Source organism: Acanthochromis polyacanthus, chromosome 1, assembly GCF_021347895.1.
Source record: "Acanthochromis polyacanthus isolate Apoly-LR-REF ecotype Palm Island chromosome 1, KAUST_Apoly_ChrSc, whole genome shotgun sequence".
In the NCBI taxonomy this organism is placed as follows: Eukaryota; Metazoa; Chordata; class Actinopteri; family Pomacentridae; genus Acanthochromis; species Acanthochromis polyacanthus.
In genome coordinates, this window is record NC_067113.1 from 32,016,375 (window position 1) to 32,032,776 (window position 16,402).

The 16,402-nt window shown below is 39.1% G+C and overlaps 1 protein-coding gene across 2 annotated transcripts in view; it reads right to left on the minus strand.

The window, feature by feature from the left end:
• The window catches only part of atrn (attractin), a 205,123-nt gene that overhangs the window by 131,032 nt on the left and 57,689 nt on the right, over window positions 1-16,402 (minus strand). For both annotated transcript variants that reach the window (XM_051951584.1, XM_022191616.2), the window contains exons 12-15: window positions 8,487-8,710; window positions 5,231-5,352; window positions 4,086-4,224; window positions 1,807-1,988 (exon numbers count right to left, since the gene is read on the minus strand). In XM_051951584.1, the coding sequence (XP_051807544.1) occupies window positions 1,807-1,988; window positions 4,086-4,224; window positions 5,231-5,352; window positions 8,487-8,710 (667 nt within the window). The remainder of the gene's footprint in view (window positions 1-1,806; window positions 1,989-4,085; window positions 4,225-5,230; window positions 5,353-8,486; window positions 8,711-16,402) is intronic.

A 16,402-nucleotide genomic window follows, 5' to 3' on the forward strand; every position in this document is an offset into this window, starting at 1 on the left:
GTGTGTGTGTGTGTGTGTGTGTGTGTGTGTGTGTGTGTGTGTGGGGGGGGGGGGGGGGGGGGGCTTTTGTCTTACTCAGCTTCAGTATTAGATTTTTCGTGTGATGGCTTTAGGGCCTTTTGTAGCCATTGTTTTATACTTTTTGTGCGTAGGTGATCTCTGTAAAAAAACATACGTATCTGGACAGATGTAGCGACGATCAGGATGTTAATGTGGGGCTTTGATATGCCTTTTTTGTCTGGATTTTTCTGCACATTTAGTGGGAACAGAACAATACATTCATTATCCACTTATCTGCTGCTTATTTTCCTAATTAACCTTCTGAACCCCTGGCAATGCTTTGTGCTCCTTTCACATTTTGGCTCACAAGGTTCATTTTTAAGTAATATAAAGTCCTGCTCCTCTATGGAAGTAAAAAAAAAATGCTTTCTGCAGCGGTATAGTTGTGCAATAAATCCCCCAAAAAAGAAAAGTTTGTTTTACAAAAATTGGAAAAACATGGAATCACCAAGATTTCTTTCAAGTTGCTCGACATATTGTACATATTTTACCACTTACATTTTTGTCCAAATGTATCCAAATATTTGATTTGTTTTTGCAGCTTCGAGCTGCAACAGTGTAATTTTGACTTTTTTGAAAGTTAGCATGCCTTTCACACATATTTGCAACTTTTAGCCTTCATGGGATTAATTACTGAATGCATAAAATGTAAGAAAATCCAGAAAAAATATTTCAGTGAGGAAATTAAGGTATTTAAATGCCTTTTTTTGTCTGTGGAAAAGTCAAAAACTTTATAGTAAATGACAAAAGGTGTTAAACTTCACAGAGGCGAAGATGAAGCCGTAGAATTTTTTGGCAGTTTTGCATGAAAAATGTATTGAAATGATTCTGACAAACTAATTGATCGACTGCATTCTTGAATTTTATAATTTTTACAAGGACTTCTGGGTAAAACAGACAAATCAGCTGAAGAGACAATTAAAATTCTAAATTGTAACCTTTGTTTATATTTGATATGATACATTTTTTCTACACAATAAACCTTTACCAGCCTCAGATTTCAGCCACAACTGACTTATAGTTGAAACTGGGTAATCAGACTCGGTGGATTTTTTGCTCACGTCAGATTTGATGACACACATTGTTATTTATATGTGTTATTTCTATGTGTAGGAGACATAGAAGACAGCCAGCACTCTACATCTGTCCATCCTGTCCACATCTGATGATCTAAACAGCCTCTCTGAACGGTTAGTCGATGCTTGGGATAGATTTCTGTGCGTTTGCTCTAATGGAGCAGCTAAGAGGTGTCTGAGCTCTGAGGAAAAAAATCTGTTAATGGAAGATTTGTTTCACGTTAAACGGTCCAAAAATCACAGAGAGAGGGATAAAAAGAAGCTCATCCAGGTTACAAAAAGTGAAGATCTCAAAGCGAAGACCAAGGGTAAAAAGTTTGAAAAGGTGGAGAGCTGCAAGTTCATGAATCAGAGACAACGTGAGAAATCTTTGAGGACACTTTTTTGATCCCGTGTCTCGTTTTTTTGGCACGACTGTTTCAACATCTTTCAAAGAAGCAGCCCTTTCTACATCATTACTTACTTAACTAATCTAATATTCTCCAGTCCCCGCCTGATGTGATCTTTCTGCGGTAATTATCTGTTTTATCTTCGCCCCTCTCTGTGCGTCGCTATCTCATTCGCTTCTAGTCTGATGACCCAATTTCCCCAAGGAGAATATTAAAATTTCTCTAATCCAATAATTAAAATCCTGGTTCAATCCCCTCCTCTTCCTCCTCCTCTTTCTTACCACCACACTCATGATCTGCAGCTCCTTCAGCACAAAGTCCACCTTCTTCTGCGTGGTCAGCGATGCCAGGACGGCGTTGTGGCTCCTGCAGGCCAGCTTGGCGTTGTCGTACGAGTCTTTGGCCGTGATGAACTTCAGGCAGGAGTTGCCCACCAGATGCCAGCTTTCACCGCAGACGTTCTCTGCAACAGGAAGAACAGATGTTGGTATGATATATGCAATGCAGGCTGGCAAACTGGGATCTGTCTGTCTCCTTATCCGACCTTCGTTATCCAAACATCGCCAGAGAAGCAGAGGAGATCAAACTTTTAGGTGTGATTTTATGAAACAGATGAGTGTTTTGACAGCTTTTCCCCAAAATATTTTACAAGAAATAAGAGGAAAAACCGAAATAATTAAATAAATGTAAACATAATTCAGCCTAATGATCATAGATTTACCTCACAGCCTTCTGAGCTTTTGAATCACCCCGCTGAAGGTGCATTATAATTGTAGCATCAAAGGTTGTTATCTGCATTTAAATACTGGATTTTTGCTTTCAACAAAAGCCTCTATGCTCACTATTTTTATTTCATTTCGATCCCTAATAGCCCTGGGCTCTTTGTAGGACAGTTTTACTGCCTTGCATTATCATTATATTAGCGTGATGTGTGTACGGTGCACAGCAAAATTAAACAATAATGCACAATTCTAAATAAATGCTTGTCAGACTCAGTTTTGTTGTTTTTCTTTTTTTATAAATAAATCAACTGAAATATTAAGGTTTAAACCCAAAAAGCTTCAGCAGGTTTGAGAAATGTTTTTTTTTAACCCAAAATGGCCTCGTGTATATCGTCAACTTTCCGATATTTCTTTAAAAATCCTCATAAGTCAGGAAAAATAACCAAATTTAACCTTAAAATCTCATCAAATATGGATGGAATTTTCAATGTTTAGGAACTCCTAAATAAAGGCTATAGTGAACAGGAACAAGAAAAGCGCTCAGAGAGCGCAGTACTCCAACAAGGCTGCTCAGTCGTTGCATCATGTCCAGGCGTAAACTAACCGGGACGTCACCCGTTGGTTTTAACGCCGAGAAAATGAAGCCCGGATTTTGCTACTTCCTGGTCGCCATTTTGGATTTTTTGGAGCCAGTGACGTAAAAAGTGTCATCAAACAGACTGGACCGGAGAGCAACTAGGGGCAGGACCAGTCAATGGGACTGTCAATCAAGTATAGCCACGCCCCCTGGCTACACCAACTTTAAGGATTTATTTAAAATTCAGTATTGATTTATTTTAAGATCGGCCACCTGATCTCATTTTGACCATGAAAACTAACGGGAAAAAAATCCTGAGCTGTAGAAAATCGAAAATCAAATTTTACTTTTTCCAAAAATGAATTGGGGTCTATGGAGAAAAAGCTTTTTGGAGCCAACTGTAGCGGACGGCGTGATATTGCAAGTTTTTGACACTTTGGGCTTCAATTCTGGAGCCAGATGCTACATCCATCTTTATATACAGTCTATGATCAGGTCCGACGGATGAAATCTTGAATAAAAAAAATGACCTTCCACTGAGCACAGGTGTGTGTTTATGCATGTCACTTGGTCCTTGTGTCATTCCTGACCTTCCCTGAAAATTTCATCCAAATCCGTTAGTCTGTTCTTGAGTAATGTTACACACAGACAGATGAACAGACGCACATCGATTGTCACAAAACTCCGCTGCGTTCCTTGGTTGAGTAAAAATAGTATAGTGAAAAAATCTACAGCATGTTCAGTCACAATTGTTGCAAAACGTTTTGCATGTTACGTTCAGGTTTTATTAAATTTTTGTAAAATATAGACTCTAAAAACATCAAATTAGTCTTTATGTTTTTATGACATTATAACTTTACTACACTATACAAAAGACAGCTTTGACTTTTCTCTACTTCTAGCCGTGGTTATTCTGTTTCCATAGAGGTGCAGGACTTTATATTTCAGTGCCAACAGTGAGTAAAAAATGTGGCAAGAGAAAAAAACATTTCACTGTTTTTTAAAATGATTAATGGCATTATCACTTTACTACACTGCACAAAACACATTTCTGACTTTTCTCTATTTCTAGTCGTGGTTGTGCCGTTTCTAGAGCGGCGCTGGACTTTACATTGCAGTGAAAAATGAGGCCACAGTGAGCAAAAACGTACAGAAAATGCTTAGAGTTCATGCATGTCCAAGTCCGTAAACATACATTAACTTTATAGTCGTGGTGCTAACTTCTAAAATAAAGCTTTTATTTCCATTTATCCACAGTTACCTGGCAGCGAGATGCACTCTTGGTTGCGAGGTTCCCACTGACAGTTCTGGTCGACGGCGCAGCTCTTGCAGCTGGTTTTCTTGCTGCACACATACGAGGGGTTGTCCTTGGGACAAACTTCATACTCAGCTATGGCCCCCTGAGAAAAGAAAGCGGAAAACAAAAAAAAACTCTTTTGGACTCCGAGAGACAAATCATTACATTTCACGCTCCATAAATGACAACCGTTCAGATGGAACAAAATGAAATCTTGTGTCATTATGAACAGAAGGCGGCAGAATTTATGAGGAGCACACAGTTTGTTCCAGATTCATCAGAATTTCATTGAAAAAGATGGAAGTTTTGGACAAAAAGAAAGGCTTTTTTCGATTTTTTGGAACACATCAATTTGAATAGAAATACAGGGACCCGTATTTATCAAATACTTCACAGACGAGTGCGGACAAGAACGCCGGAGAAGACACGTGAACCGTTTGTCTGACGGCATCGAAATGAGGACTGATTTAATCACAGATTGGAAAATCAAAGTTAGAACAGCGAACAGGAACGTGCTTCATCAGGCCTGGATTTGATCATTAGTCAAATCTGACGTGTTTCTGTTTATAAGGTGAAGTGAGTCTCGTACGGAATGAAAAGAAAGGCTCAATACGACAACATTTGTGTGTCCTATTCAAGCCAAAGTTTGTGGGGCTGCAGGGACTGATTGTGTTTATTATTCTGTGCTTCAAAAAGCCCCACGACTGTTCGAGATTTAAGGACACTGTATTTATGCGTTACAAAGAGTCCTAAAATTACATTTCAGCCCGAATGACGAACCGTTATTTGATGGTACTTATTGTCAAAGTGAAGATAAATACACGTTAACATCATATTTGAAAGTTTTGTAGCCACTGTTCTTCTACCAAGACATCATTTCATATGTTTAATGTCCAAAGCCAACCATTAACAACCATTTTCCCCAAGAAAAACTGCTACATATGGATGGTAAAAGCCGACAGAATCCGCTTTCTACATCCTCTCATAGTAGAAGGAATTTTACTGAATTAAAAAGCACCTTTTTGGGGGAATATATGTGAACATGCAGCCAGATGTGACGTCTTTTAACCTGCCAGCTGAGATGAAGCTATCAGCGTGAGTTTTCTTACCGAAGCCGAGGTGCAGTTGCTTCCCAGAGACACACACTGGGCCGAACACCACTGGCAGCCGTTGGTGTTAGCGGTGCAGCTGTAGCAGTCGGTATACTGCTCACATCTGTCATTATCAGCATCTGTAATAACAAGCTTCAGAATTATGCTTTCAAAAATAACATCACAGACTAAAGCAGCTTTTTCTGGGGTGTACAGTTTCCACACACACTGACGGATGATTTCAATCTCCACTTTAATCTGTTTTCCTTGACGTTGCTGTTAAACCACTGACCGCCAAAACCCGCTAATAAGCTTAAAAGGCATTTAGCAAAGCCAGAAGCTGTTAAAAAAAAGAAAGAACGATCAGATTTTTAACTTTCCGATGCGGCCCCGCTTAGCGTCATCAAAATCACTTTATTCTACATATCTATTCAAAAACTAAGCATAAAGAAAAAGCATTTGCAGTAACCACAAAAAATTCTGCGCTTCTTGACACAACCACGAAGCCATCAGTGATGCAGCTGTGATCAACAGTTAGGAGACAAAAATTCTTCATGTAATTCAGCTGAACTGCAGGCAGTGTAGACAAATCGAGTATTTAAATTACTTAAATATCTGTGTTATGTAGAAACAGACGTATGCTAGTAATGGTAACACCTGTGCATACTTTGAAAAACGCCACGTGTGTTAATTCTTTTTTTTCCAACTGCAAAATAAATAATAACCAGAGTCATTAAACCTTCTCTTCTTTGTATTTTTGATTTTATCTGGAAAATTCATCAAATTTAAGCTTAAAAGCAGGACAGGTAATTAAAATCGCTTTCTTCTACACGCCTTCTACAAGTCTACATTTTAAAAATCCTCAAAAAATCGTTAAAAAAATAAATTCTCTGCTCTTTAGCACAACTGAGAAATAACAACTGACTCCACTGAGACCGACAATCACGTGACTAAAACTCAGTATTCGGCTGAACTGCAGTCAGTGTAAACGCAAAGTAGTGAAAAATCTATAGTATGTAAAAGCAATTAGAAAAAAAATACTGATCCCAGTTTTTGGAAACTCAACCTCGTGTTTTTTTTTTTTCTTTTTATAATTTGTGGCGTTATAACATTAATATATTATGCAAAACAAATTTCTGAGTTCTCTCTACTCCCAGTCATGGTTGTTGTGTTTCTACAGAGCTGCAGAAATTCATAATGAGCCCACAGTGAAGAAAAATGTGACCGGAGTGAAAACAAACCCAACAAATCATCACAAGAGTGCGGAGGTTAAATTATATTTCCACAAAAACTATTTTCAAATCTTCAAATATAGAATCATAAGCCTTACTGGTGATCTTATTGAATATTTTAAGCTATTTTCTTTAAAATAAATTATTAGTAATCCAAAATATATCTTTTTTTCCAAAAGTATTGTTGTTTTTATCAGTGCAGGTACTCAAAGTTGACCTTAAATTTCAACTATGGCCATTTTCTCTTTAAGAATCTAAACAAAACGTCTAAAATGAGCCCAAGATCATTTGTTTACTTCTTTAATTTTACACGGCAGTCGTAACTCTGGTCGTTCGGATTCTGCGGTGAACCACAGCTCAGTGAAACCTTCCTGGACGTGACGTTTCTTCTGGGGTAACTAGGACAGGGTGACTGCCAGACAACAGCAAAGCAAAGCAAAGCAAAGGGCCTCCCTGGTATTAAACGAGCCTGAAAGATATTCTGGGGCGCGGCTTCCATCTGTCGGCACTTCTGTAGCCGCCGACACCGGAAAATGAGACCGCCGTGTTCAGGAGGGTTTGTTTGTTTTTTATTTTGCGCTCATTTATTTATTTCTTTATTTGTTTTTCAAACTGAAGAAAATCCTCGGCGTGGAGCGAGGAGACCCGGCTGAACCGTCCCTCATGACTGCCTCCTCCTGTCCTGGACGGCACCGAGGTCGGCTCAGAAGTGGGACAGCCATTGTGAGGAGACGATAATAAACTGTTCTAAATGTGGGGAAGTGTTTGTAGAGGGCACGTTACCCAGCACACTCAAAAACACACATTCACAAAACAAAAAAGGGCTCCATCTAACTGTTATTACATTATGAGCTCATGTATTTTTAGATTATTTGGTCGTCATTTAGTTTGTGTAAGAATATAGTAGAAAATGACACTAAAACCCAAGATCAAAAACACAAGGTGAGATCAGCACAATGAATGAGGGCTTTCTGGACATTTAGTTGGAGCCTTTTAAGGCCATTCAGCTTTGTTTGGGGTCCATAATTTGGTATAATATTGGGACTACGGATTCTTCTCTGCCTGCAGATTTAGATAGTCTATCATATGTTGTAGGCATATATCCATATTATCATATATTAGTGTGTCCATGCTGATAATTCTGTTGATATTGTGCATATCATACTGTAAATGATGCTCCTCACTGCTGTTTTTGTACTTCTGGTTGGATGTTTTACTGCATTTCGTTGTCTTATACTGCAATGACAATAAAGTTGAATTTAATCTAATCTTGTGTTTAGAGACATGATTTCATTTAACGCTGGGTGTCCTTAAACTTTAGAACAGCAGTGTACGTAAACAGAGCTGTGAGTAAACAGGCCATCAAAGTTATTTTCATCATCAATTAACCTCCTCCTTACTTTCTTGTTTGTTTGATTGACAGACTGATGAAGGTTTAGCTTAAATGCCAGAAAATCTCGGTAAAAATGCCGATTACAGAGCCCAAAATTATACTGTAAATGTCTTGTTTTGTTTGAGCGTCAGATGAGAAAACGGATGGATTCAGTTTCCAGTCAAAGCAGAGATTCCTCTCATGGAGCTGGTGGGTTTTTGGTATTGCCGCCTGATGAATGGTTTGAACTCTTATCAGAATTGATGACGATCATTCTCAGAGCGAAGTAATCGACGGATCCCGTTTTGACGCATAATCACACACGCAGACATGACAGCATCCGGACAGTTTGTCGATGATGCACGAAGGCCACATTCTCTGCATTTCTAAACCTCCGTGCGCACACAAAGAGGGAAACACAAAATGCCCCGGTGACACATTTTTTTTGCCGTTTTTGCCGTTTGATGTAAGAAACCGAGTTGGCAGCCGGCGACAAACAAGCCGGTTCTGGCAGCCCGTGCGTCTCATCGGACGGCGTCGTCGTGAATGCAGATGAGTTCTGCAGACACTCGCGAAAGACATCAAGGATCTGAAATCATCTCGGATTAGTTTCACGCGGCGGAATAAGACGAGCGACGCGGCATTTCAATGCGAGGGCGGCGTCACCTACATGATCTGGTGTTGCAGGAGGCGAGCAGCTGCTGCAGCTCGGGCCCAGCGGCGTTACTTTCCCAAGGCAGGCAGCTCCCCTGGGTGCTGTTCCAGACGCAGTGGATGCCCGGCCAGGCCTGGCTGCAGGACGCCGGGCTGGAGAAGGCCGAGCAGCTGGGCGAGGTGTACATGAGGACGTCGCTGAGCAACAGGCTGTTGAAGCCGCCGAACATGTACATCACACTGCAAGATAAGAGAGAAGAGAAGCAGCTGAAAATGATGCACTGAGAAAAAAAAGCTCCTGTCAAAACAAGGACAAAAAGCTTATTTCAAGGAACTTCTACCTTGAAATAAGTGAAAAAATCTGCCAAATTCGCTTGGTAAGATTTCTTGAAATAAGACGTTATGTTTAAAATCTTGAGATCTCAAAATTAGCTGGGAAAACTTATTTTAAGCTACATTTTACCAAGATTGCCAAGCTTAAATGTCTTAAAATGAGATAGATATACTAAAAAATTTGCAATTTTTCACTCAGAAATAGATTTTTGCTTTCATGTAACCTCGTAATTTGAGATGTATTAACCCTCCTGTTGTCTTCATTTACGGGCACCAACAAATATTGCTTCCTTGTCTGAAAAAAATCCAAAAAAATCAGCAAAAAATCCCCAAATTTCTGAATATTTGCAAAACCTTCTGAAAGAAAATTCTAATAATTCCTTACAAGTGCCCCTTAAAAGTTTTATTTTTGAAAAAAATCCCCTAAATTTGCAAAGAAAATTCTTGTAAATATTTTCAAATAATTAGTAAAAATCTTCCAAAAAAAAAAAAAGTGATTACACATATGAGTAAAACTTCTAATATTTTATTTAAGAACATTCAGAAAAAAAAAAAATCAACCAAAATTCAGCAAATTTCATTGGATTTTGGTTGATTTTTTTGTGAATGTTCTTAAGAAACATTTTTAACATTTCTTCCCCCCCCCCCATAAAAAATGTTCAAAAATTTCCCCAAAATGTTGAAAATGTGGACATCAGAAGTTTCACTGTGAAAATATTTTTTTTTTCCCACATTTACAAACTTTAAAATGGGTCAATCTGACTTTGAGTTTTCTCATAAAATTCAACTCAAAACAAGATAATTTCAAGATTGTTTGACTTAACGAGACATTTAACCCTTTAAGCTTCAGTGTACCGCCGGCGGTACACCTACTAATTTGCATAGGAATTTCAAGAATGTCCGACGGGTGCAAACGCGATTATACAAACACTATACACCGATGGAAAGCTTAGATTCTCATGAATTCGCCGGTATAAACCACTTTCAGATGTGATTACCACAGCGGGTGAGAAAAACACATTTGTCCGACAAAAACAAATATCCATCCATCCGTTCTCTATACACGGCTTCAACGCACACAGCGCGACTCACATTTCCGGGTTTATTATTACACACAAAAAAGATTCCACAAAAAACGGCCATAATCCAGCCTTTTACATCAGATGACACAAGCCAGTAAACTATTTTGTCCAAAACATGTCCTGAAGTCGGTATAAAATCCCCGAATCGGTCATTTTCAAGGAAATGCACCTCCCGATGCGCGTCCAATATTCCCCGTATTTTTCGTAATTTTTTTTATTTAAAAATAGAATATTAGCGATTTTTTGTACTGAAAACGGCTGGAATTGACTGAAGCTTAAAGGGTTAAGATGCGTTGTCTTAAAACAAGACCCCCCATCTTGCTGAAATGTCTCTTGTTAAGTGAATTTAGCGTAAATCGAGTGGGATGAGACATTTTGACTACAAATAAGACAAACAGATTTGGTAAGATTTGGAGTTTTTGCAGTGTGCAGAAGTATTACAACAAGCTGCGACTGTTATCAGAAAGTGCATGACATCACGCTATACAATAACAGAGAAGAGAAGAAGCTTTTAGTGTCAAATATGTACCTTTAAGTACAACCAGACTCTGTTTTCACATATTCCACCTTTTTAGTGGCGGGTTTTATTGTTTATCATTTGCACTGCTGTGACTGATGTAAGCGCTGCTGGACGTTTGGAGGAGCTTTGATTTGTGCATGCTTTTAATTGGAAGTTCTAAATTCTCCAGATATCCCGTGCTATATCCGCCCGCTGTCCTCCGCACACCTCAGGAATAAACGCATTAAAATGGTGCTGCACACATAAAGAGTGACCGGCCGGTGCGTAGGGAAAATTAAATCTGCAGAAGAACGGTGAAAATCTGGAGTGGAATTATTTTAATGTTCAAAAACTGTGAAAAAAAAACAACAAATATTTGTAAAATTACACATAAACTAATCTAAATACAGTGACAGTTACATTTCCTGGTCACATATTGTAAAAGAACAAATTACTAAAAGTACAGAATTTTGCTGTGGCTGTCATGTTCAGTTTTGACCGGCATTAGTTTGTTTTCCAGTCAACATGTGACGCTATTACATATCAGCTATAATTTCACAAAAAAAAAAAAAAGAAAAATTGTAAAATAAAAACTTAAAAATACTATATTTTTTTTGGTCCACAATTTTTCTTACAAATGATAACAACTATCTGTATTTTTTTTCAATGTAAAAACAGTAAAATAATTAATGGCAAAACATTGTAAAAGAACCAATTACTTTGGGAAAATATAATGTGTGAGAGTTTTGACCAGCTTTTTTATGGTTAACATGTAAATTAACTTTTTTTTTGTGATTTTGTTAGTTATCTGTAATTTCACAAAACAACGGGAAAGCTGTAAAATATCAGTAAATTATTTCAGAAAAATTAAGTTAAAACAGTTAGGAATGGAATTTTTCTACCTCCTTACGTTTGTGTTGGTTTTATGCACCTTTTTGTGCATTTATCATACTTGTAAATTCTAATGACTCTACATATTATTAGTATTATTTACAGTGCATATCCCTGTTTGTGTCTCTGTGTACTTATTCAACAGCACCAACAGAACCGCCTCTTTAGTTCGCTTTCAAAGTCGTGGAAAGCGTGAATCTGGCCTTTAAAGGACCACAGCAGAAATAAGTGAGCTGTAAGAAGGGATTCAGAAACTAAGAGGAGACGATTTCTCCCGCTACAGTTTCCCCCGGTAGCAGGGCTTTTATGCACAGTGAGGAGCTTCGTGTGAGTGATCCTCCTCCTCCTCCTCCTCCTCTCTGGGCTCCAAACCCTCCTCGTAAGTCGTCCAAATCCCCAACAAGGGCTCTCTTCCTGTGCAGATGGACCTGACAGACCCCCCCGCTGTGCCTGTTTGGATGCCGGGTCCGGGGCGTTTCTGAACATCTTTCCGCTCTGGCCTCTGCTCGGCTGCTGGGATTGCTTTGTCAGAGCCGGTCTCTGGACGTGCGTGAGATGCCGAGGGCTGCCGGGCAAGGCGGACGGGTAATTTGCACAAGCCTGATCAAAAAAGTCCCCCCGGATCACAGAGGGCACACTTCAAACTGTGGACGTCCCGCTGAGCTCACAGATCAGGAGGAGGAGAGTGTGGGAGTCTCGCAGGGCGACTATAGCCATTTTACTGTCGTTCTCGTTTCTAAGATCAGAGCCATTGTGGCGGATAGCGAAAGGGTGCTTTAGTAAGAGGAACAATATTATGCAGGTTGATAAAAAGGGGATCTAAAGGATGTCACTGAGGCAGAAAGACAATTTTAAAAAGGAGCCCTGGCAGCAAATTTATCTGCTTTAAAAGGACCAAAGAATTGCTAGTTGAGCGTTGCTGCAGGATTTGAGGTTACTGGAACAGCAGGGGTGCAAATGGGTTGTTTTTTTTCCCTTGATATAAAGGATAATGTAAATAATCTGAAAGCATTATATCAAATGATGGAAAAACTGGATAGCAGAGACTGTGCTAATAAAAGCATGATAAAACAAATATAACTGGCCCTATTAATGACCAAGATTGGAGCTTAAAAGTAAAGATAGTGAACATTTATTGCCATTTGGACCATATTTTTCCCAATTTCAAACCATTATGGACATTATATCACTAGATACTAGGGCTGGGCGATAAATCGAATTAATTTGCCTTTTTAAAACATGACGATTTGAAAATTTGCAAAATCATGAAATCGAGGCGAGCTTAAATATATACCAATACAGATTCTTCTTCTGCCTTTTACGACTTGTGCACTGGCGTTTGCTTCCGCCTCTCATCTCCTTCCGCCAAAACACTCACCCCCCCGTCATGGCGGACAGAACAGCAGACGAAGAGTTGGTCGCGAGAAAAGGGCCTCATGTTGCATCGATTATATGGAAGTGGTTCGGCTGTGACAAGACTGACACAGAGCAAACTACAGTCATGTGCAAGGTTTGCAAAAGTACTGTGAAAACAAAGAGTAGCAGCACAACTAACCTCTTTCAGCACCTCTGGCTGAGGCATCCTAAAGAATGGGAAGAGTGCTAGCAGCTACAGGAGTGCGGGATGGCTAGCACTAGCCATAGCTAACAGACCGCAAAGAAACAACAAAAATCGAGTAAAATCGTAATCGTCCAAGAAGACTAAAAAAAATAAATAAATCATTGAGATTTTATTTTTTGGCCATATCGCCCAGCCCTACTAGATACCAGACAATTTCCTCAACATAATTAGGAAAAGACACCTCTACTGCCTGCTAATCGTGCTGAGATTAATGTAAAAACAACAATTTCATTATGAGAAATGTTTTTTTTTTCCTTGATATAAAGGCTAATATGAAAAAAACTGAGCACAGACTGTGCTGATGAAAACAAAACCATGCATGTATGGATAGTCCACACCACGATAAGAACTTTAAAGTAAAGGAAGCGAACATTTATTTCTATTTGGACCATAACTTTCCCAATTTCCCACCATTACTGTCCTCACGTCACTAGATTTCAGACAATCTTCACACCCAGAAATATTTGTTCCTTGAAATAAAGGCTAATATATACAATTTGCAAGTAACAAGTGATGGAAGATCTGGATAGCAGTGACTGTACCTCCATCACATCACTATTTTGTCTCAAAGTTCTTCTCAGAGTGTACTTTGTAGCTTTTATTAACGACGAGACATGTCCAGACTGCAGTTTCCATTTTTTTCTGCCCATTATTGTCACTTCGGGTTTTCAGCGCCGCTTCTGTAAAACGGTCAGTAGCATTTTCTTCCCAGTACAACAACCCTCAGTGCGACCGCTGTGATTTCTGTCTGGAACTTGTGATTGCGTTGTAGTCTGAAGACTTAATGAATGCATGAACAAACTCCTAATAGCTGCTGAGGAACGGGACTCATCAGTTCAGATTGACTCAAACAGGGCCAGTGATTCATGTTAATATTTGATGCGTTCTCTCTACAACAGGATGTCTAATTTAATATGGATCGCTGTGTCTTGCTCTGCTGGCAGTGCAGATAATGCTTACCGATGAGTCATCGCTTCTGGTTGCAGCACCGTCCCCATCACAGTCTATTCATATCGCAGACTAATAATGAATTGTCATGTATGAGCGCACAAAGGATTCTTTTCCAAGGTAACGAGGCTTTTTGTTCTGCTTTTCTGTAGTTGTTGTTTTTAGTTCTACAGCGTCTGTCAGTCGTCCTTGATGGTGAGCGCTGGCCTTTATTTCCCCTCGTGCTGCCAGAGAGTTTGCAGAGCTTCGGTATCTATTCATCAACTCAGCGTGTGGACTTTAAAAACTCAATTAAAATTGTTCCACTTACAAGTTCAGCGAATGCTTTGGCTATAATATGACAAAAGCTTTAAATCGCAGCTATATTACACTATCTGGATGGAAATGGACAGGATTATAGAGGATCAGAGTAGGATTTAAACATATCTACTGGCAGAAATGGAATATAGTGTTCGTAATCGTGTTTTCATTGGGTTTTTTTTTAACCTTTAGATTAGTATGAGCCCTACCTAATTTCACATACGTCTACTAGGAAGATTATTTTCGCTGTTAGTCACTTTACCGATGAATCAATTAGTTGTTTAGTATAGAAAATGTCAGAAAATGACGGTCAATGTTTCCCAAAGTCCAAGAAAGCAACATCACTGTCCAGTTTCATTGAGCATTCTGTCTAAAACACAAAGATATTCAACTTACTATCACACAGGAGTAAAGAAACTACAAAATATTCAAATTTAAGAAGATTTTCTTGACTAATTTAATAGTTGACAACTAGTTGAATTAGCCTTGCAGCTCTACAGTAGCCCAGAATGGACAAAACATACCGTTCTAGAGGCAACCTTTCTTGGTTTTATGTCAAAGTGAGAGCCAATGATGGTTCACCTACATGCTTGGAAAAGTTACGTATTCATTTGGTTGCAGTCTTACAGCTAGATGCCACTAAATCTTGGCTACTGGTGCTTTAAGACCGTCTCCAACAGAAGTAAAATGCGCTACCTGAATTTGAGGTAAAAGCTGCATTTGAAGTTCCTATCCAACAACTGATTAAACCTTGAAACTTTGTGTTTCAAAGTTTGATATTTAGAGTTTGTTTTTCCATAAACATCATCCATTTTATCTTAAAATCAGAGCAGATGTAACTCCGTCGTGTTGCTTCTGCCACAAATACACCCCCTGTCAAAAGTTTTGAGACAGGTTCTAATTTATTTGAATGGGAAAGTGTCTCAAAACCTTTGACAGGGGGTGTATGCAGAACTACGAAGTCCTTGTACCTCTCCTTCTAGACGTACCCACACCAGACACTGTTAAAATATTCTTGGCTACCCAATTAAAAGTTGTAATACTGGATTAATTCAGTCTTTCTGAAGTAGAACAATGATACAGAAACTTCAACTCTCCAAGTTGGCTGGATTGATTCCTTGGGTTTGCTACGTAAGAAACCCTAAAAGTTTAAATCTGTGTTTTTGAGACTTTAATTAGTACAATGCAGTAAATTCTCAGCCATGGTGTTGATTGCGTACTTCCTTCATGCTAGCAAATAAAAACACCACATAGGTCTGTTACCAAAGCAAAACACTTGAGCTTTATCGCAGGGAGTCTTAAATGTTTCAACACGCGGTTTCAAAAAACACAGTCTCATGTAACTTGTAAAGTTCAGTTGTTCTGAAGCCCTTGTGACATTAAAAAGACTCTGTAGGAGACTGCACTATTTAGCGTAATTGATAATATGCTTAATTCTTATACCTACCTAAAACTAATTCAGGGGCCGTTTACATAAGGACACTTGCAGGAAAAAACGTCAAGATATTTCAACAAAACACCCTATTGTTTATACGAGGATGGTGTTTTGGGGGCTTGAAAACGCAAAAATTTGAAACCGGCCTCCAGAGTGGAAAAGTAGAAAACTCTCCGTCATTACGTTTCCGTCTAAACAGCAAAACGCAAAACTTTGCCGAGATCTGACCACGTTGCGTACGCGATTACGTCACATACATGCGCCGGTGCTTTGGTTTGCCGGCCGGTACAAGGAAGCAAACAAAGATGTGATTATTTCCATCCTTCCTACCTTCAAGCAACTCTGGCAGCTCTATGTACACTACAGGAGTCGTACCAACAAACGTACAGAATCTGTACAGATTCCATTCATGGACATTTACCGCGGCGGAGATCCGAAAAGGGAAATAGTACGCATGCGCGTAGACATGGCGGAGTTTTATCACAGCGCCACCCAGCTGCCTGGCATGCATATCCAATCGAATTCCACACACTTTAGAGTCACCGTATGTACGCAGATTTCCTTCAAAACCGCTCGTCTGAACGTGAAATGACAAGATGCGACTTTTGCGTTTTCTGTTAAGATGGTCCTCGTATAAACATAGCCGCAGTCTGACATGTCATTCTGGCAATAAATTCAATCTTTACAAAGGTAATTTTGTTCAAGACTGTTAAATGAGCTTCTTTCAGGATCATTTTTATCGTCTATTTGTACATATTTTTCAGTTGTTTTGGACAAAAGTGTCTGCCAAATGAATCAATGCAGACGTATTTTCCATCAGTGT